This window comes from Mastigoproctus giganteus, chromosome 6 (assembly GCF_048544385.1).
Source record: "Mastigoproctus giganteus isolate SK-2022 chromosome 6, ASM4854438v1, whole genome shotgun sequence".
NCBI lineage: Eukaryota > Metazoa > Arthropoda > Arachnida > Uropygi > Thelyphonidae > Mastigoproctus > Mastigoproctus giganteus.
In genome coordinates, this window is record NC_143580.1 from 213,378,604 (window position 1) to 213,400,799 (window position 22,196).

The 22,196-nt window shown below is 38.1% G+C and overlaps 1 protein-coding gene across 8 annotated transcripts in view; it reads left to right on the top strand.

Moving 5' to 3' along the window:
• The window catches only part of Ufd4 (ubiquitin fusion-degradation 4-like), a 729,475-nt gene that overhangs the window by 69,379 nt on the left and 637,900 nt on the right, over positions 1 to 22,196 (top strand). For all 8 annotated transcript variants that reach the window (XM_090376711.1, XM_090376719.1, XM_090376714.1 and 5 more), the window contains exons 3-4: positions 2,323 to 2,550; positions 16,681 to 16,950. In XM_090376711.1, the coding sequence (XP_090232837.1) occupies positions 2,323 to 2,550; positions 16,681 to 16,950 (498 nt within the window). The remainder of the gene's footprint in view (positions 1 to 2,322; positions 2,551 to 16,680; positions 16,951 to 22,196) is intronic.

Here is a 22,196-nt window from a genome sequence, read left to right on the forward strand (position 1 = left end):
ATAGCCAACTGTTATGTATAGGATTGTGGAGAAATTTAATGCCAAACTTAAATAAACAAACATAGGCAGATGCTAAATGCATTACTGCATTAGCCAGTTGCAGGGTATGTTCTGATCCCACAAAGGATCATTTAAGCTTGATCTTATTATCCATAGTTCATCCTAAGTTGCCAACATCTTTTTAAATCACATGGCATAGTGATTCTCAGACATTGTAGGGATATCTGAGATGTGTCACTCAAACATGCGAGTGTGGAATTTGAAAAAGGTGAATAGTGTGTAACCCCCCCCCAAAAAAAAACCTGTTATAATATTAGTGTTGCATAAGAATTGCCTCATCTACCCCCATATGTTATGTGTGTTAAATTTATGTTCTCTGATCAGTTTGCCCATTTTGCTGGATGGAAAATCCAAGTTTGTGGAAGGGTGGGGAGAACTTTGATGTCCTTGTCTGAGACCAACTAATTCAGCCACAGAGTGAAAAAAAAAAACAAAAAAACCCATAAGTTCCTTACTTCATTAACTGAATTCCATCTGCTGTGGGAAGGGTGGTAATGTGCTACATTCAAAGGCTGCATAGAAAATGAGAGTAGAATGTGTTAAAGGACAAATGACTGTTATGAGCATATTGAACAAGTATACAGACAAATAGGAGGGGGGAAAGAAAATTACAATATCATATAATGGGGGATTTAAACTTTCCAGATATTGACTGGAATTGTGGGTTGGTCACTCATGTAGTAGCAAGGCTTTTCTGTATTTACTGAATGACTGTTTGCTACACTAGTATATTACAGAGGCAATGAGAGAAAGCAATACAGGAACTCCCCGGCTTATGTAAGGGTTGTGTTCCACAGAATGCTATATAAGTCGGAATTTCCCCTATGCTTGTGCAGCATTCGCAACTGTGCTCGTTGAATTGATTGAATCAAAAAAGAAATGTTCGACGAACATGTAAATAGAATTATTTATTATATTTATTCAATTTTTTATCTCATGTGCAGGAAAAATTATAAAAAATTATAAAAAGCGCACAATTTAAATAAAAAAATTTCAAAATTATAAAATTACAAAAAAAGAGAGTGGACAGACATAACATCAGTAAGATTATGGCAACGATGCTCGATACCTCTCGAGCATCGTTGCCATAATCGACGTCTTCAGCTCATAACTATGCCTCTGTGGAGGTTGAGGGCTGTGGAGATTTACAAGGGGTCAGCCGCTGAACATTATGAAAGAACATATTAATGGATGACTGGACGGTGGCTTTTTATTTTCGTCGTAGATTTCTTTGTAGCAAGCAAGATTTCTTTGTAGCAAGCAAGCAAGCAAGCATATATCATTCACCCCTCTGTAAACTTTTAAGAATTGTTCGCTGTCAGGATCCATCTTCTCAAACCTCGGCATTTGCTGATGCAATTTTACGAAATGCCATTGCCATCTCTCTGGTGATGAAATGTCTCGGCTCCTCATTTGGTTCATCCTGAGCTTTGTCAGCATTTTCTTCTTTCACTATCACTGCCTACAAGTCAGTAAGTTCTTCGTTAGATAATTCTTCTTCTTCCTCTGTTAACTCCTCCATGTCTTTGGCATCAACCTCCAATTGAAGTAGCTCTGCAACCTTTACAATCCTATCTGTAACCTCTTCATATGATTTGTCTTTTTCAAATCCTTCAAAGCCTTTTATGTGTTATGGGCATATTTTCTTCCATGTGCCATTTCAACATAGTCTCTGTTTTTAAATTCTGTTCAGTGAACCAACTGATGTTACCAACTGCAAATTCCTGAATTGAAGCATTCAGGGAAGTAATTATAGAAGCTAGTAGGATTTTTATACTAACTAAGAGATACTGTTTAAGGCTTAGTCCTAAGTAGATGTTGGATGAACTGATGAAACAAGTGGCAGAGAAGAAATATATGTGGGATACTTATAAATCATCATGAGATACAGAAACCTACAATAAGTGTAAACTAATCTGTAATCAAGTCATGAAGCGGGGAGGGGTTAGGCAAGCTAAGACTGATTACAGGAAGTCTCTGACTAGGAATGCAAAGAAAAGTATATTTCATTATTATTTTTTTACCATTCAAAACTGACTCCATAGTCAGTTTTTAAAATTCAAACAGCCATAGCCCCACAAGTATTCAGAATTGGGCATATTTATGGGAACTTTTTTTTACTTGTTTTGGCATTATAGAACTATACCTATAATTTTGGTGATGTAATTTAGAAATGCTACATATATGAACATTTAGATAGATAAATTTTAATATATGGTCTTTGAAGTCACAAAATGTTTATAGGCTATTTTCTGTTTTTAGGTTCTTGAATTAATCTGCACTCGAGAAGCTGGAGCAGTATTTGAAGCTGGTGGATTAAACTGTGTTTTATCATTCATTCGTGATAATGGTTCCTTAGTTCATAAAGACACACTTCATTCTGCAATGGCTGTTGTATCAAGGCTCTGTGGAAAGATGGAACCACAGGATGCTTCTTTGCCAAGTTGTGTGGAAGCACTTTCGCTCTTGCTGAAACATGAAGATAATCATGTAACTATTTACTTAATTCTGTTGAAAAGTAATGAATTTATTTTGTGCATTGATTTAGAGATTTGCAGATTAACCCTTTTGCAAGTGGATTTCTAGACATTATGCATGCAACCTGGAGTAAATTTTTTTAGAGGAATTTGGAAGTTTGTAAAAATCGAAAAATTGTGTGTACATAAATGCTTTTAAATATTTTTTTTTCCATTTTGACTTGAACCAAATGGTGGAGCAGGATTACTGTCAAAAATAAAATCCAATTTCTTTAAAAATTGGAGAAAAAAAAAAAGTGGTGGGGACAACAATTCTTTCCCCCCCCCGCAGTTTCATATGATTTAGCTTGTATAAGCCTATGTCTTGCGCGTATTTTTATTGTCATACATTTCAACAGAGTGAACTAATTAGTTAGGTCACCGAAAATTTAACTGTTCTTTTTATATGACTTGGTTTTGGCACATTATAGCCCTAGTTTCTGATGTGCCAATAAAACCCAAAACAACAACAACCCTGTAATTGTGTATAGTAGTCATCCCTAATGCATTATAATACAATTAAACATTATAAGCATTGTGATTAATATACATATTTTAATGTAAATGCATAATTACATTATGAAGCCTGTAGTTATCATCGAGAAATCGGAATAGCACCTGCTAGTTTATAGTAATTTGGTGGTGGTTGATATTTGATAATAATATTCATATTTCTTGAAATATAAAACAAGAACATGCAATGCAGAAATCTATATGGACTGAATAAGCTAGGATAACACAACTTTTTTTTTTTAAATAACTTTAAAACCAGTTTTAAAATTAATGCTAATTGCTGCCTTCATATATTGTCAAAACCCAATGACAGAATCATTGATAAATAGTAAGTAATTAGTATTAGGTAGAAAATTATCAAGAAAGCAAGTTTATAGAGCATCAGCCAAATCCCCTCCAAGAATTTTAGTTCGCTTTGAATTAATTCAAGGAAGAACTAAATATTTTTTTTCTTGCTGGGGATATTTTTTTACTCAGCATTCAACTACCCATTGGCTGAAGGCAAACCTTTGCACATCTATTCTGCAACCATCCTTCCTCAGTTTGAATCTATGCCCCCCTCATGTGCATAATCTGAGCATGAGAAAGAATCCCATCAGCATTAAGCTTGCTCAATCCATTCAAAGCCTTAAACACCTCAATTAGATTTCCTTGCAGGTGATTAGTGTCCAGATACTGCAATTTGCAGAACTGAAGCCTTTCTTGGTTATAGCATCCTTTTGTTCCCTTCACCATTCTCATTGCCCTTTTCTACACCCATTCCAGCAATCTACATACTTCCTAAAATGAGGCTTCCAAACCTGTATGCAGTACTCAAGATGTTGCCTAACAATCATGGCTTTGTACAAAGAGATAGTCACCTACTTTAGCATTAGTAGATATATATGATGCAAGAAAGCAAGCTTATGCAGCATCAGCCAAAAAAAAAACGCACTTCCACTTCAACCTCCGTTTGTTCGAAATACCTGTCCAGCTGAGCCTTAAATTTATTTAGGCTATCAACTTCCACAACAAGGGATGGAAGTCTTTTCCACCAACCAACTACCTGCTGGCTAAAGGCAAATTTCTGCACATCTATCATACATCTGTCTTTCCTCAATCTGAATTTATGCCCTCTCAGATGATTATTCTGAGCAAGAGAAAGAATCCCATCGGCATTGAGCATGCTCAAGCCATTCAAGGCTTTATACACCTCTATCAGATCACCTCGCCGGTGCCTAGACTCTAGACACTGTAATTTGCAAAACTTAAGCCTTTCTTCGTAAGAGCAACCCTTTGTTCCATTCACTAATCTTGTTGCCCTTCTCTGTACTCGTTCCAGCAGCTCTACATCCTTCTTGAAATGTGGCCTCCAGACCTGTATACAGTACTCAAGGTGTGGCCTGACCATTGCCTTATACAAGGGAATAATCACCTCCTTATCCCTGCTAGTAAATTCCTGTATATCATTGACAAGACACCGTGAGCTACTCTTGCAGCCCGCCTGCACTGATCAGAAAACTTCATATCTGCCTGCACAATTACCCCCAGGTCCTTTTCATTCTCTACCACTGTCAGTGTAACCCCAGAGCAATGTATCAACCACAGAGTTGATACATTGCTCTGGGGTTACTGTTTCCCATATGTAGTACTTTCCATTTGTCAAAGTTAAACTTCATTTGCTGCCTCTCAGCCTATCTGCTCAACCTTTCCAGATCCTGTTGCATCAACGTAGTGTCAGTAGTGTCCTTAACAACCCTTCCAACTTTTGTATCATCAGCAAACTTGGACATTAAGCTTGATATACCATCATCAATATTATTTATAAATACAGAAAACAATAATGGACCCAACACTGAACCCTGAGGGACTCCACTAATAACATTAGTCCACGATGAGCAGTGTTCGTTGATTACCATTCTCTGTCTTCTCCCCCACCCCCCTCAACCACCCCCTTTATCCATAGCAGCAATTTGCCTCCAATGCCACACTGCTCCAATATGTGCAGCAGTTTTCCATGTGCAACAGTATCCAAAGCCTTTCTTAAGATCCAAGTATATAATATCAAAGTCATTCCCTGCATCCAGTTCTTTTGTGACTGCATCATAGTATCCAATCAAATTGGTCAGGCAAGACTTTCCCTTAACAAAACCGTGCTGTGTCCGAGCTATAACTGAAGCCTTGTCTAGATGATCCTGCAGTGCCCCTTTAACCAGTGCCTCCATTAATTTTCCTGGAATGGAAGTTAAACTCACAGGTCTATAAATACTTGTCATGAATTTATAGACGTTTGATCCTCCTTTGTGAATCGGGGTCACATTTGCACATCTCCAGTCTATGGGTACCTCCCCTGAGTCCAAGGAAGCTCTCATAATTATGGTTAAGGGTTTGCTTACTTCCTTTGCTGCTTCCTTTAATATAATTGGATAGATCCCATCCACCCCAGGTGCCTTTCTTGTGCTTATCTTCAACAGTTTCTCCTCCACTTTACTCTCAATTATTACAAGATTATCTAGCTTACTGCCAGAGTTGAATACACCTCTGGCATTCCCCTCGCTGAATAACTCCTCATGTGTGAATGTCGATGCAAAATATTCATTTAGTTTGTTAGCTACCTGAGCAGGATCATCAACAGTTGAACCATCGATATATCAAGTGGACCCATCTGATTCATCCCCTTCCTTCTGGAGTTTACATAAGTAAAGAAATCTTTGCTGTTTTTCTTTGCATCCTTTGACAAAGATTTCTTATAATCTCCCTTCGCCTGCCTAACCTCCTTTGTAACTTTGTTACAGATCAACTTATATCTGTCATAGGCTTCTGTGTTACATGTTAATTTATGTATCCCATGCATTTTTCTTCTCTGCCATATGTCTCATTAGTTCATCTGACATCCATCCATTCCTAAACCTTGAACAATATTTCTTAGTTGGTATGTAGAGCCTAGTAGCTTCCAAGATAAGTTCTTTGAATGCTTCTCATTTTGAATTTGCTGTTGGTAACATCATCAGTTGGTCCCACTGTATAGAATTTAAATACTGTCTCAGACCATCGTAGTCACCTTTACGAAAGCAGAAACCCTTCCCTTTACCCCTGATGGTAGTTATTTCTTTGAGTAAATCCCACTTCAGCACACTGTGATCACTGCCACCTAGTGGTTCCTTTATCTGCAGATTCTTAATGCATGAAGAATCACTACTGATAATCAAATCAAGAGTATTACTCCCTTTAGTTGCCTCCCGAATATGCTGATGTAGAGAACAATCATCCAATAAATCCACAAAAGCCTTGCTAGTGTGTGAGTGACCAACCCATAAATTCCACTCAATATCTGGGTAATTAAAATTCCCCATTATAAGACTCTCTGATTTACTGGCCCACTCTATTTCCCTGTACAGTTTCTTATTATACTCATCAGAGTCATTAGGCCTATAACACACTCCTACTCTCAGTTTTGATCTCCTTATGTCACACCAAACTGACTCGACACTGCACTGTCCAGTGATGTCGACTGGCTTCACTTCCTTGGATTTTATGTGTTTCTTAACTAATAGCATAACCCCTCCTCCCTCCCTATCCTATCTATCCTTTCTGTACACATTGTACTCCCAAAATTCCAGTTCTGCATTCCTTATATCTGTGTGACACCACGTCTCTGATATCCCAACAATATCTGCCTTTGATGTTCTGAGCAATACCTCAAATTCATCAAATTTATTTATGAAACTACTAGCATTGGTGTGCATGCAAGTATACATGCACCTGTTCCTATTCCTAGCTACCCTAACACAAACTGTGTGTTTACTTGTACAACAATGACTCGCAGCAGTCTTTGAAATATCCTGCATCTTGTTTTCCAGGCTTCTGCTCATTCCAATAGAAGCAGTGCAAGAATCACTTTCACCTCTGCCAGTGTTAGAGGTGAAATCTGTTAGAGGTTAATATATTAGTCCCTACTTATACCTGTGAGAAAAGTTCCTGTATATTATTGACAAAACCCAATGAGCTGCTCTGACAGCAGCCTGTCTGCACTCTCAGAGAACTTCATATCTGACTGCACAATTACTCCAATTTTTCACTACAATGAATGTAGTACCACACAGTTGATATGTTAATCTGGAATTACTGCTACCCATATGCAGTGCAAGAGTTGCTCATAATGTGTTGTCAGTGATATACAGGAATTTTTCTAGCAGGGATAAGGAGAAGATTATCCCCTTGTATAAGACAATAGTCAGGCCACACCTTGAGTACTGTATACAAGTCTGGGGGCCTCATTTCAAGAAGGATGTAGAGCTGCTGGAACGAGTACAGAGAAGGGCAAAAAGATTAGTGAATGGAACACAGGGTAGCTCTTACGAAGAAAGGCTTAAGTTTTACAAATTACAGTGTCTGGAGACTAGGCACCGGCGAGGTGATTTGATAGAGATGTCTAAAGCCTTGAGTGGTTTGAGCATGCTCAATGCCGATGGGATTCTTTCTTTTGCTCAGAATAATCACCTGAGAGGGCATAAATTCAAATTGAGGAAAGACAGATGTAGGGTAGATGTGCGGAAATTTGCCTTTAGCCAGCAGGTAGTTGGTTGGTGGAACAGACTTCCATCCCTTGTTGTGGAAGTTGATAGCCTAAATAAATTTAAGGCTCAGCTGGACAGGTATTTCGAACGAACAGAGGGATAAAGTTGAAGTGTTGGTTTTTTTTGGCTGATGCTGCATAAGCTTGCTTTCTTGCATCACATGCCTCTACTAATGCTAATACTGATCGTTGGGGAACTGTCATTCTTAACTGTCAGTTTAAGTGAGGAAGGTTGACAAAACAACTGAAAGCTTTTTGTTTGTATGTATCTAATCTAATATATGTATATTTCCTATTATTAAACTTGTCACAATCTATTATTGTATCCGTTTTCACTCCGTGTTACAGTAATTTTAGTTTTGATAATAATGAATCCTGAGCGCACAGACCTCTTTAATCATGATTCTTGCACTGCTTCTATTGAAATGCAGTTGAGCAGCAGCCTGGAAAGCAAGGCAATGGAGATTTCCAGGACTGCTGGGAGTAATAGTGGAACAAGTAAATACATGGACTGTGTTACGGTAACTAAGAGTAGAAACTGGTGCATGTATACTTGCATGTACACCATTGCTAGGAGTATAGTTAATAAATTTGATGAGCTTGAAGTGCTAGTCAAGACATCAAAGGCAAATATTGTTGGGATATCAGAGACGTGGTGTCATACAGACATAACCAGTGCAGAATTGGAATTTGGGAAGTACAGTGTGTACAGGAAGAATAGACAGGACAGGAAGGAGGAGGGGTTATGCTGTTAGTTAAGAAACACAAAATCTAAGGAAGTGCATCCAATTCATGTTGATGGACAATGCAGCGTTGGGTCTGTTTGGTGTTACATAAGCACTGGGAAAGAAAAAATGAGAGTAGGTGTGTGTTATAAGCCTAATGAGCAGTTGTGCAGAGAAATAGTGGACCATTAAATCAGAGTGTCTTATAATGGGGGATTTTAATTTCCCAGAGATTGACTGGAATTTGTGGGTTGGTCACTCAAACAATAGCGTGGCTTTTTTGGATTTATTGGATGATTGTTTTCTACAGCAGCATGTTCGGGAGGCAGCTAGAGGGAATAACATTCTTGATCTGTACACAAGGTTGTGGACAAGTCCCACCATTACCTAAGGCGCACCTGGTTGGAATCGTTAAGTATAAAATGCTCGGATACCTCGTTGAACAGGAACAGTGGTTGTCAACTTAACCCCATCACAGAAGCAGTAATTCTGTCCATAGACAAACGCTGGCCACGTCAAAACCATACGTCACAGCCACAAACATCAACAAACAATTAGCCACGTGCCTCACGCACCATCCTGGCAGTGCATCTCTATTCCGACTGCCATTCAAAGTATTTTAATCTGATGAAGGCTGCCACCCAGCCGAAAGCTAATTCATTTATCGTAGTTTTAATGCTCTGTGTAACAAAATAAAAATAAATTTTCGCATTCTTGATCTGATTATCAGTTGTGATTCTTCATGCATTAAGAATCTGCAGGAACAACTAAGTGGCAGTGAACACAGTGTGCTGAAGTGGGATTTACTCAAAGGGATAACTACCATCAGGGGTAAAGGGAAGGGTTTTTGCTTTCGTAAAGGTGACTTCAATGGTCTGAGACAGTATTTAAATTCTATATGGTGGGACCAACTGATGTTACCAATAGGAAATTCAAAATGGAAAGCATTCAAAGAATTAATCTTGGAAGCTACTAGGCTTTTCATACCAACTAAGAAATATTGTTCAAGATTTAGCCTAAATAGATGTCAGATGAACTAATTAGACATGTGGCAGAGAAGAAAAATGCATGGGATACATATAAATTAACAGGTGACACAGAAGCCTATGATAGATATTAACTGGTCTGTATCCCAGTCGCAAAGGAGATTAGGCAGGCAAAGGCAGATTACGAGAAATCTTTAGCAAAGGATGCAAAGAAAAACAGCAAAGAGTTCTTTACTTATGTAAACTCTATAAAGAAAGGGATGAATCAGATTGGTCTTGATATCGATGGTTTAAATGTTTATGATCCTGCCCAGGTAGCTAACAAATTAAATTAATATTTTGCATCTACATTCACACATGAGGAGTTGTTCAGAGAGGTGAATGTCAGAGGTGAATTAAACTCTGGCAGTGAGCTAGATGATTTTGTAATACTAAGAGGAATGTGGAGGAGAAATTGTTGAAGATAAACATAAAAAAGTCACCTGGGGTGGATGCGATGTATCCAGTTATATTAAAGGAGGCAGCAGAGGAAGTAAGCAAACCCTTAGTCATAATTATGAGAGCTTCCTTGGACTCAGCGAGGTACCCATGGACTGGAGATGTGCAAATGTGACCCCAATTCACAAAGAAGGATCACAGGGAGACACAGGTAATTACAGATCTGTTAGTTTAGCTTCTGTTCCAGGGAATATAATGGAGGCACTGGTTAAAGAAGCATTGCAGGATCACCTAGACAATACTTCAGTTATAGCTTGGGCACAGCATGGTTTTGTTAAGGGAAAGTCTTGCCTGACCAATTTGATTGGATACTATGATGCAGTCATAAAATAACTGGATGCAAAGAATAATTTTGATATCATATATTTGGATCTTAGAATGGCTTTTGATACTGTTGCACTAGGAAGACTGCTGCACAAAATTGGAGCAGTGTGGCATTGGAGCCAAATTGCTGCTATGGATAAAGGGATGGTTGAGTGGGAGAAGACAGAGAGTGGTAATGAATGGACACTGCTCTTTTTGGACTAATGTTAGTGTTGGGTTCAGTGTTGGATCCATTGTTGTTTTCTGTATTGATCAATGATATTGATGATGGTATATCAGGCTTAATGTCCAAGTTTGCAAAAGATACAAAGGTCGGCAGAGTTGTGAATGACACTAATGACAGTATGGTGCTGCAACGGGATCTAGAAAAGTTGAGCAGATGGGCTGAGAGGTGGCACCTGAAGTTTAACATTGACAAATGTAAAGTACTGCATATGGGAAGCAGTAACCTCAGAGTAACGTATCAACTGTGTGTAACTACACTGACAGTGCTAGAGAGTGAAAAGGACCTGGGGGCAATTGTGCAGGCAGATATGAAGTTTTCTGAGCAGTGCAGCCAGTCTGCAAGAGTAGCCCATGGTGTCTTGTCAATGATACACATGAATATTTCTAGCAGGGATAAGGAGGTGATTATACCTCTTGTATAAGGCAATGGTCAGGCCACACATTGAGTACTGTATACAGATCTGGAGGCCTTATTTTAAGAAGGATGTAGAGCTGTTGGAATGAGTACAGAGAAGGTCAACAAGATTAGTGAAGGGAACAAAGGGGTTGCTCTTACGAAGAGAGACTTAAGTTTTGCAAATTACAGTGTGTGGAGACTAGGCACCTGCTAGCTGATTTGATTGAGATGTATAAAAGCTTGAATGGTTTGAGCATGCTCAATGCGGATGGGATTCTTCCTCTTGCTCAGAATAATCGCCTGAGAGGGCATAAATTCAAATTGAGGAAAGACAGTTGTAGGATAGCTGTGCGGAAGTTTGCCTTTAGCCAGTGTGAGGTTGATTGCTTCCATCTTTCATTGTAGAAGTTGATAGCTTCGGAGCAAGTGGATGGGTGAAATGAGAAGGGTGTTTTTTTTTTTTTTTTGGCTGATGATATATAAGCTTGCTTTCTTGCATCATGTGCCCTTGCTAATGCTAATACAAATAGCAATCATCTAGTTGATTTAAAAATGTAGTTCTCCCGTGTGGAGTTTCCTTTCCATTTGTCCAATTAATTAGAGACAAATTAAAATCGCCCACATTAAGACATTCACGCCTACTTGCCTATTCCATTTGCACACAGAGGCCCCTTAAAGGGGTGGTTGAGGGGGAGAAGACAGAGTGGTAATCAATGGACACTGCTCATCGTGGACTAATGTTATTAGTGGAGTCCCTCAGGGCTCAGTGTTGGGTCCATTATTGTTTTCTGTATTTATAAATGATATTGATGATGGTATATCAAGCTTAATGTCCAAGTTTGAAGATGATACAAAGGTTGGCAGGGTTGTCAAGGACACTACGCTGCTGCAACAGGATCTGGAAAGGTTGAGCAGATGGGCTGAGAGGTGGCAAATGAAGTTTAACATTGACAAATGTAAAGTACTACACATGGGAAACAGCAACCCCAGAGCAACGTATCAACTCTGTGGTACTACACTGACAGTGGTAGAGAATGAAAGGGACCGGGGGTGGTTGTGCAGGCAGATATGAAGTTCTCTGACAGTGCAGACGGGCTGCAAGAGTAGCTCATGGAGTATTGTCAATGATATACAGGAATTTTTCCAGCAGGGATAAGGAGGTGATTATTCCCTTGTATAAGGCAATGGTCAGGCCACACCTAGAGTACTGTATACAGGTCTGGAGGCCTCATTTCAAGAAGGATGTAGAGCTGCTGGAACGAGTACAGAGAAGGGCAACAAGATTAGTGAATGGAACAAAGGGGTGTTCTTACGAAGAAAGGCTTAAGTTTTGCAAATTACAGTGTCTGGAGACTAGGCACCCGGCGAGGTGATCTGATAGAGGCGTATAAAGCCTTGAATGGTTTGAGCATGCTCAATGCTGATGGGATTCTTCCTCTTGCTCAGAATAATCACCTGAGAGGGCATAAATTCAGATTGAGGAAAGACAGATGTAGGATAGACGTGCGGAAATTTGCCTTTAGCCAGCAGGTGGTTGGTTGGTGGAACAGACTTCCATCCCTTGTCGTGGAGGTTGATAGCCTAAATAAGTTTAAGGCTCAGCTGGACAGGTATCTTGAACGAACAGAGGGGGGAAGTGGAAGTGGGTTTTTTTTTTTTTTTTTTTGGCTGATGCTGCATAAGCTTGCTTTCTTGCATCAAATGCCTCTACTAATGCTAATCTTTACAATCGCCTGTCTTGTAGATTACTCCGACTCTCATTGTACATTTGCTTCTAGTTATCTCACACCATACAGATTCTATACTAACATGTGCAACGTTTGAATCTAGGAAAGCTTTTTTGTGCTTGGCCATCCATCTCTTCCCTTCTCTATCTGCCCTATCCTTCCTAAATACATTGCACATATAGTACTGAAACTCATCACCCCGCCCCATTTGCAAGTGGCATCACGTTCCCGTAAGCCCTGTTACGTCGGTGTTACTTGTCCTAACCAACAGTTCGAATTCACTCATTTTATTGATAACACTTCTGTCATTGCTGTATAAACAATTAAGACTTAATGTTCTTGTAAAGTTAACTACCCTGATACACCCCTTAAAGTTATTTCAGCTTGCTTCCCTGGCATTAGCTGCCCTCTCATTTGAAACGTTTCTGCCCTCAGAACATCTTGCTAATATGTTCTGTTGTGGTAACAAACAAGAACTGTTGAGGTATGTGCAAGTGTTACTTTGACCAATATAATAAGTAATAGCTCAAAGAGATACAGAGAAAGAGCAAGAAAAATGCAAACTGAGCAATGCAATGCTTGTATCCTCCCATGTATATATTCCCTTTTGGCCTCAACCTCATAAATTTATTAAATTCACTCTGAATTATTTTCTTTTTTTAATGCTTTGTTTTACCTTAATTTCTTGGCCTGTGCTTTGCATCAGAAATAGACTTTATATTGCCATCTTTTCATGCATTCTTGGTAGTTGAATCTTAATAATGACACCAGAGTTGTGCGTTATATGACAATATACTTTTCTATTTTTATTTGTCTGTGTGTGTGTGTGTGTGTGTGTGTGTGTGTGTGTGTGTGTGTGTGTGTGTGTGTGTGTGTGTGTGTGTGTGTGTGTGTGTGTGTGTGTGTGTGTGTCGTGATTTCTTTCTTTCCTTTTCTTTTTTTGTTTACATTTCTTTGCTCTCTCTGTATCTCTTCACTCTATTATTTATATTTCTTACCTTATATTTATAATGACCATTGGGTTCTCTCTGTCTTTGTGGCCGTGGTTCACGAAACATTTATCTTTGTTACTTTTTTCCTTTTATATACTATATATTTTCTATATACTGTATATAGGAGATGCGGATGTATTCACACTTATATGTATAAATATTCTGTACTTTATATGTAAAGTACTGATATGTGCACCCCTATATATATATATATTTAACCCCGGGGGCTCACATCTGGTGAGTATGGGCTTGGCACACCCAGGGTCCTGAGCTGGATATCATCATTCTTCTCTTTCTTGGTGATTCCCTTCTAATTTTGACACACACACACACACTCTCTCTCTCTCTCTCTCTCTCTCTCTCTCTCTCTCTCTCTCTCTCTCTCTCTCTCTCAGGGTTACTCGGGAACTGTTTTTTTTTTTTTTTTTTTCCTGGTGCAGCATAAGCCTCAGGCTTCCTTGCATCATATGGATATTAATAATAATAATAATAATAATAATAATATATATATATATATATGGGGCTTGGACATATACACATCAGGCATTACACATGCGCGCGCGCGCACACACACACGCACACAAATATTTGCATTATGAATATGGAAGAAAGAAAGCTTATCACTGGGAATAATGCTTAAAGGATTAAACTGATAAGAAAAATTAAGTTAAACAGATAATAAAAGCAATAATAATGAAGAAAAATAACAGTAAATAAAAAAGAAGATAGTAAGGCAAATATCAGTAGCTGCAAAGCTTTGCCTACAGCATGCTGCTGAAACTGAATTAGAATATGTAAATTAAGAATATACCTGCAGTCCATAGCCGAGTAGTCATGAGCAGGAGTGCAGTTGCACACGCTCTTTGAGTAGACCAGGATTCAAGCCCCTGACTGCTAAATACCGTTGATCTACCAACCTGCACTGGACCAGCGTGACAGATTATGGTCTATTTCCCTCAACATGAATCGTTGAGAAGGCTTCCATCCTTCAGTAGGATGATAGTGGTTGCAGTTTATGGCAAGCCAAGCAAGAAACAGTATATTAACTACAGTAAAAAATAGAATGGGGGCGAATAAGTTAAACACATCGGTGTTGTAGAAGGAGTTCATTATGAACTTGGTCCGGCTTAGGTCTTTTAAGACCTGTTCCATTGTAGCTCTTGGAGGTGGTCTTATTCTCGCCATCGTTGTCTTGGTCGACCAACATCTCTCTTGCCTGTAGGTTTGTAGTTAAAGGCTAATTTTGGGTTCATTCTTTCTACATGGCTGATCCATTTTTCCCGATACCGTTTTATGTCATTTACTATGTTATCTACTTTTAATTTCTCGTGGATATCTATATTTCTTTGGTGGTCTAGTCTTGTAAAGCCTAATAATGGTCTTAAAAATTTCATTTGTGCTGCTTCTAGTTTGTGTGCATCTTTCTTATTTATGACCCAAGTCTCACAGCTGTAGAAGAGGGCTGGTTTTGAAGTGATGTTGTGCAGTCGTAATTTTGTTTCAGTTGTCATTTGTTTTCCGAAGTGGCGTTTAATTGTTCCATTCATTTTATTATATTTTTGTAGTTTAATGTGAATGTCTTTCCCTTCATTTGATATTAAATTTCCCAAATAGGTGAAGTCATATATTTGTTCTATTATTTTATCATCAATAACAATTTTGACTCTTTGTATGTTTTTTCCACATAATCCCATTGATTTTGTTTTTGAGGTGGAGAGTTTCATCTCGTACTTTTTATCTATTTTATTAAGTTCATTTGCTGCTATCTGTAGTTCATCTTTGGATTTTGCCATTATAACTTGATCATCAGCATATAATATAGTTTGGATTTTATTCCTGTTGTTCAACTGTATTCCATTGTTAATTGTTTGTTTCCATTCTTTAAGAATTTTATTGATGTAGATATTAAATAAATTTGACATCCTTGTTTCACTCCTTTATTGGTGTTAATTGGGTCTGATAGTTGGCCATTAGAATATTTTATACAGACTTTTGAGTTTTTATATAGGCTTTGGATCGCTTTCCGGAGTTGAGTTGGAATATTTTCTTCACGTAGAATCTGCCAAAGTCCCCCACCCATTGAGGGGGGAATTGAGGGGGATAATATAGTTGAAATTAAGTTTTTTTTTTTTTCTTAGCGTTTTTATTATAATTTCATACTGCATAAGGGTTTTTCACTTCAAGTAAGATAATAAGTAATTAGCTAATTAGTTATTATTTTACTTGGATTACCATACTGCTAGCATATTTTTAATTTGCATATTCTAATTATTGTGCATGTATATATCTATCTATAGAGGATGCTGATGTATCCTTACTACTCGTGCACAGGAGGTGCCGACATATCCACATAATGGACATTTTGAATTTAACATGGCATTTATTTGGCATACTCCAATTGCTAAGCACATATTATGATCTTTGTTTAAATTCTACTTACCTTATCAATGCTTACTGCCTGCTTCTCGCTCACATGGATATAAGATTTCTTTATGGGTATTGGATTTTGTAAAACACCCTATTCTACTCGAAGGGGTATAGTTTTTAGAATTAGCAGAGAAGATTTTCTATATATTGATCATTTTATTTGTGTTTACTGTCTGTTGGGCCAACCATCTCTTTATACAAGAGTGCATCAAAATCAATCCCTACCTAATGCTAAAAAAAATTTAGATAATTATTTAGTAAATCATATTCTGAGTATTTCCATGCCAAATAAAATGATTATTTAAAGTTTTCAAAATCAGGCCTAACTGATACTGCTATAATGCCTATAATACACAGAAATGGATGCTAATTACTTATTATTTTCATCGATAGGTATTAGCCCAAGATCAAGTGCAAATCAATGTGTAAAGATGGTAATTAACATTAGTTTGGTAATTAGTTTTAAATTTATTTAAAATAACAGTTTTATTCTAGCGTATTTAGTGCACATTGTTTTACATTTCAGTTTTAGGTATTATTGTCAAATATCAACTATCTTTGTTTTTCTGTAAAACTAACTACTGGTATTCTGATTTATGGGTGATAAATATAGGCTTTATAACATAATTTTGCATTTACATTAGTGTGTATGTGTGTTTATATAGATAGATAATCCTCTGTTAGTTTTAATTTCTTAAAGCTATTGATAAAGTTAGTCTCTCTTCTGTTTTGCAGGTAGCAGATGGTGCTCTTCGTTGTTTTGCATCACTTGCAGACCGGTTTACAAGGCGTGGTATTGATCCTGCCCCTCTAGCAGAGCATGGTCTTGTAAATCAGCTTTTAGCCAGGTTAAACAGTGTAGCCTCTCCAAACTATAATGTTTCAGTCACAAGTACACCTGGAGCCGGGGCTGCAGCAACTCCTGAGACTAAAACCTCTCCAAGTATATCAACTACTATAAGTTTACTTTCAACTCTGTGTAGGGGTTCTCCTAGTATTACTCATGTAAGTGTTATAGAATATGACTTTTAAGCTTAACATTAAAAAGTATTATTCCAAGACAACAATTAATGTGGGAACTATTTATTTATTTATTTTTTCGTTTATAATGGTAACTGAAAATGTTAAAGGTATTAGGACCCATAGCACTATAGTATTTTTTGTGGGTTGATATTATTATTTCAGTCTGCAGTAAATGCTTAAAAGGCATTAAAATAAGGAAGAGGAAATGTTTCATTGGTAAGGTTTGTAGTTGAATTGTGAATGGATGTTGGTTAGTTGATGCATGTGTTTGTTAGTAATATATGATGGTTTGTATGACATCATGTAAGTAGTAGTAATGGAGGCATGTGATTTAGGAAAGCAAGCATATGAGCTTATGTAGCATCAGCCAAAAAAAAAAAAAAAAACCACAATTTCACACATCCATTCCCTCTAAAATTTTATCCAATTCCTCATTGAATTTATTTAAGCTATCAACTTCCACAACAACAGATGGAAGTTTGTTCCAGCAATTAACCACCTGCTGGCTATTGGCAAATTTCCGCATATCTATTCTACAACTATCCTTCCTCAATTTGAATTTATGCCTCCTCAGGTTCGTAATCTGAGCAAATGGAAGAATCTCATCAAAATTCAGTGTGCTCAACCCATTCAAAGCTTTATACACCTCAATCAGATCAACGCGCAGGTGCCTAGTCTGCAGCCGCTGCAATTTGCAGAACTTAAACATTTCTTGGTAAGAGGACCCTTCGTTCCCCTCACCAATCTTTTTGTCCTTCTGTACACACTCAAGCAACTCTACATCCTTCCTAAAATGAGGCCTCCAGACTTGTACACAGTACTCAAGGTGTGGCCTGACCATTGCCTTATACAAAGGGATAATCACCTCCTTTACCCTGCTAGCAAAATTGCTGTATATCATTGACAATACCTCATGACCTGCTCTGGCAGCTTGTCTGCATTGCTCAGAAAACTTCATATCTGACTGCACAATTACTCCCAGATCTTTTTCATTTTCTACCACCTAAGTATAGCACCAGTTGGTATGTTTCACTGGGGTTACTTCTACCCATATGCAGTACTTTGCATTTGTAAATGTTAAACTTCAGTTGCCAATTTTCAGCCCATCTGCCCAAATTTTCTAAATCCTGTTGCAGTACCAGATGCTCTGATTTTGAAGGACTTGGGTCTTCTTTCCAATCTCATTGCTCTGCACCTGTTACAACAGATTAACATCCTTCCTAAAGGATAACGGGCATGGAGGGATGATCACTTCCTTATCCTTGCTGGAAAAATTCCTGTATATTATTGACAAAATGAGCTGTCCTAGAAGCCCGTTTGCACCACTCAGAGGTTGTCACTATTGCACCAGGTACCTACCCACCCACCCACCCATGGAAGAGAGGCCTGAAATCCTTGAAACTGTGCCATTTGGGGGGTGGTGGGTATCCGCCAAGAATAAGCAACAATAATCTTCTCAATATGTGAAGCATTATTTATTTGAAGTAGTGTAGTGGAACTTGTTTGGAAGGTATTCACAATGTGAGATATAATTAAAACGATGCATTAAAACTACCTTGGTAGTATAAATGTGTGTGCATTAACCCATGCATAAGTAAACTCTTCATTACTCTGAGGCTTTAGCCAAGAAATGTCTTTTACAGAGAACTTCATATCTGAGTGCACTATTACCCCCAAGTCTTTTTTATTCTCCAACCCCTGAAGTGTGGTGCCACACAGTTGATATTCTGGGATTACTGCTACCCATTTGGGGAGTACCTTGCATCTTCTCAGCCCACCTGCCTAATTTTTCTAGATTTTGTTGCAGTAGCATACCTGATTACTATCATTAACTTACCTTGCCAATTTTTGTATCATCTACACACTTTGAACTGCTTGTTTACTATAATTTAAAAGTGCAAATACTACTACTACAATATACTAAACTACTGGTTATGAGGTACCAAAATCATTGATAACAAGTCTCTATAAATATCAAGTTGTAACTTGTTAAATCCTTAGTTAATTCAAAAATAAAATAACATACATGATTAGAACAATTAAAAATAATTATTAAACACAATTTAATATTTTAATTAAGTAAAAATAAAGTCAAATTATTTCCAAAATCTTGTCTGTTTTTCAGGAGCACAATTTTCAGCCATCACACATTGCATCCTTGAATCAAATCCAATTCCAGATATAGAATGTTTGAACCTTTAGTGTAATATGAGGCTCTGTTTTATTTTTTCAGTGCAATAGCTAAATATAAAGAAACAAATAAATGGATGCTAACAGGATATGGTATGATTAGTTGGAAACAATCTCTATGTATATTTGTTTATTCTTTAAGGAGGCCTAATTTTCAGGTCTTGTAGTGTGGTAAAAAATTTTGTTACAGCTAAACATTGCATATTGAAACTAATAAAGGTGGTATTTTACAGCAGTTGTTTTGAATGAATTTAAAAGATTTGTTTCTATCATCATTAACTGTTTTAAGCAGTGAGGTTTATCTTAAATTCAGAAATTTATTTGATAATGTTTGACTTCCATCCCTCAGGCCATAGCCGAGTGGTCAGGAGTGGGAGTGCAGTAGTACACGCTCTTTGAGTAGACCGGGGTTCAAGCCCCTGATTGCTAAATACGGTCGATCTGCCAACCCGCACTGGACCAGCATGGTAGATTATAGTCCATGTCCCTCAGCATGAATTGTTGAGGAGGCTTCCATCCTGCAGTGGGTTGATCATGGCTGTAGTTTACTTTTTTTTTTTACCCTCAGGCCATCCTATTGACTTTTCCTATGTCGAGATATGAGAATATGAAGTAATTTATATTAGAGGTATCATTCTTGATTTGCACTTATTTGTTTCAAGTGACATTGCTGAAAATAAGTTATAGCTTGTTTGAAGAATTAACATTAGATGCTGTCTTTGTCTTGTTTTGCTATAATACATGGTTATACAATGTTCAATGCATGACAGATTAACATAGTATCTAAACTCTTTTGCAGTAGTCTGTTTAAATTTGCACGTTGCTACATGATACTAACTTTGATTTGATCTTTGACCTGAATCAGTTCATCATTAAGAAAGGAGATGCATGGTATTTCAGAGACTGCTGGGAGCCATTGCAGTACAAGTAAACACATGGGTTGTGTTAGGGTAGCTAAGAATAGAAACAGGTGCAGGTATACTTGCGTGTACACCAATGCTAGGAGTTTAGTAAATAAATTTGATGAATTTGAGGTATTGCTCAAAACATCAAAGGCAGATATTGTTGGGATATCAGAGACGTGGTGTCACACAGATATAAGGGATGCAGAACTGCAATTTGGGGAGCACAACGTCTACAGAAAGGATAGGAAGGGGGGAGGGGTTATGCTATTAGTTAAGAAACACATAAAAACCAAGGAAGTGAAGCCAGTCGACATCGCCGGACAGTGCAGTGTTGAGTCAGTTTGGTGTGACATAAGCATTGGGAGATCAAAATTGAGAGTAGGAGTGTGCTATAGGCCTAATGACTCTGATGAGTATAATAAGGAACTGTACAGGGAAATAGAGTGGGCCAGTAAATCAGAGAGTCTTATAATGGGAGATTTTAATTTCCCAGATATTGACTGGAATTTGGGGGCTGGTTACTCACACACTAGCAGGGCTTTTGTGGATTTATTGGATGATTGTTTTCTACATCAGCATGTTCGGGAGGCAACTAGAGGGAGTAATACTCTTGATTTGATTATCAGCAGTGATTCTTCATGCATTAAGAATCTGCAGATAAATGAACCACTAGGTGGCAGTGATCACAGTGTGCTGAAGTGGGATTTACTCAAAGAGGTAACTACCATTAGGGGTAAAGGGAAGGGTTATTGCTTCCGTAAAGGCGACTACGATGGACTGAGACAGTATTTAAATTCTATACAGTGGGACCAACTGATGATGTTACCAACAGCAAATTCAAAATGGGAAGCATTCAAAGAACTTATCTTGGAAGCTACTAGGCTCTACATACCAACTAAGAAATATTGTTCAAGGTTTAGGCCAAAATGGATGTCAGATGAACTAATGAGGCATATGGCAGAGAAGAAAAATGCATGGGATACTTACAAATTAACACATGACACAGAAGCCTATGATAGATACAAGTTGATATGCAACCAAGTTACAAAGGAGGTTAGGCAGGCGAAGGCAGATTACGAGAAATCCTTGGCAAGGGATGCAAAGAAAAACAGCAAAGAGTTCTTTACTTATGTAAACTCTAGAAGGAAGGGGATGAATCAGATTGGTCCACTTGATATTGATGGGTCAACTGTTGATGATCCTGCTCAGGTAGCTAACAAACTAAATGAATATTTTGCATCGACATTCACACATGAGGAGTTATTCAGCAAGGGGAATGCCAGAGGTGTATTCAACTCTAGCAGTAAGCTACAGAATCTTGAAATAACTGGGAGTAAAGTGGAGGAGAAACTCTTGAAGATAAACACAAGAAAGGCACCCGGGGTGGATGGGATCTAGCCAGTTATATTAAGGAGGCAGCAAAGGAAGTAAGCAAACCACCCTTAGCCATAATTATGAGAGCTTCCTTGGACTCAGGGGGAGGTACCCATAGACTGGAAATGTGCAAATGTGACCCCAATTCACAAAGGAGGATCAAAGGCTGAGACAAGTAATTATAGACCTGTGAGCTTAACTTCTGTTCCAGGAAAATTAATGGAGGCACTGGTTAAAGAAGCACTGCAGGATCATTTAGACAAGACTTCAGTTATAGCTCAGACACAGCATGGTTTTGTTAAGGGGAAGTCTTGCCTGACCAACTTGATTGGATACTATGATGCAGTCACAAAAGAACTGGATGCAGGGTAACTTTGATATTATATACTTGGATCTTAGAAAGGCTTTTGATACTGTTGCACATGGAAGACTGCTACACAAATTGGAGCAGTGTGACATTGGAGGCAAATTGCTGCTAATGGATAAAGGGGTGGTTGAGGGGGAGAAGACAGAGTGGTAATCAATGGACACTGCTCATCGTAGACTAATGTTATTAGTGGAGTCCCTCAGGGCTCAGTGTTGGGTCCATTATTGTTTTCTGTATTTATAAATGATATTGATGATGGTATATCAAGCTTAATGTCCAAGTTTGCAGATGATACAAAGGTTGGCAGGGTTGTCAAGGACACTACTGACACTATGCTGCTGCAACAGGATCTGGAAAGGTTGAGCAGATGGGCTGAGAGGTGGCAAATGAAG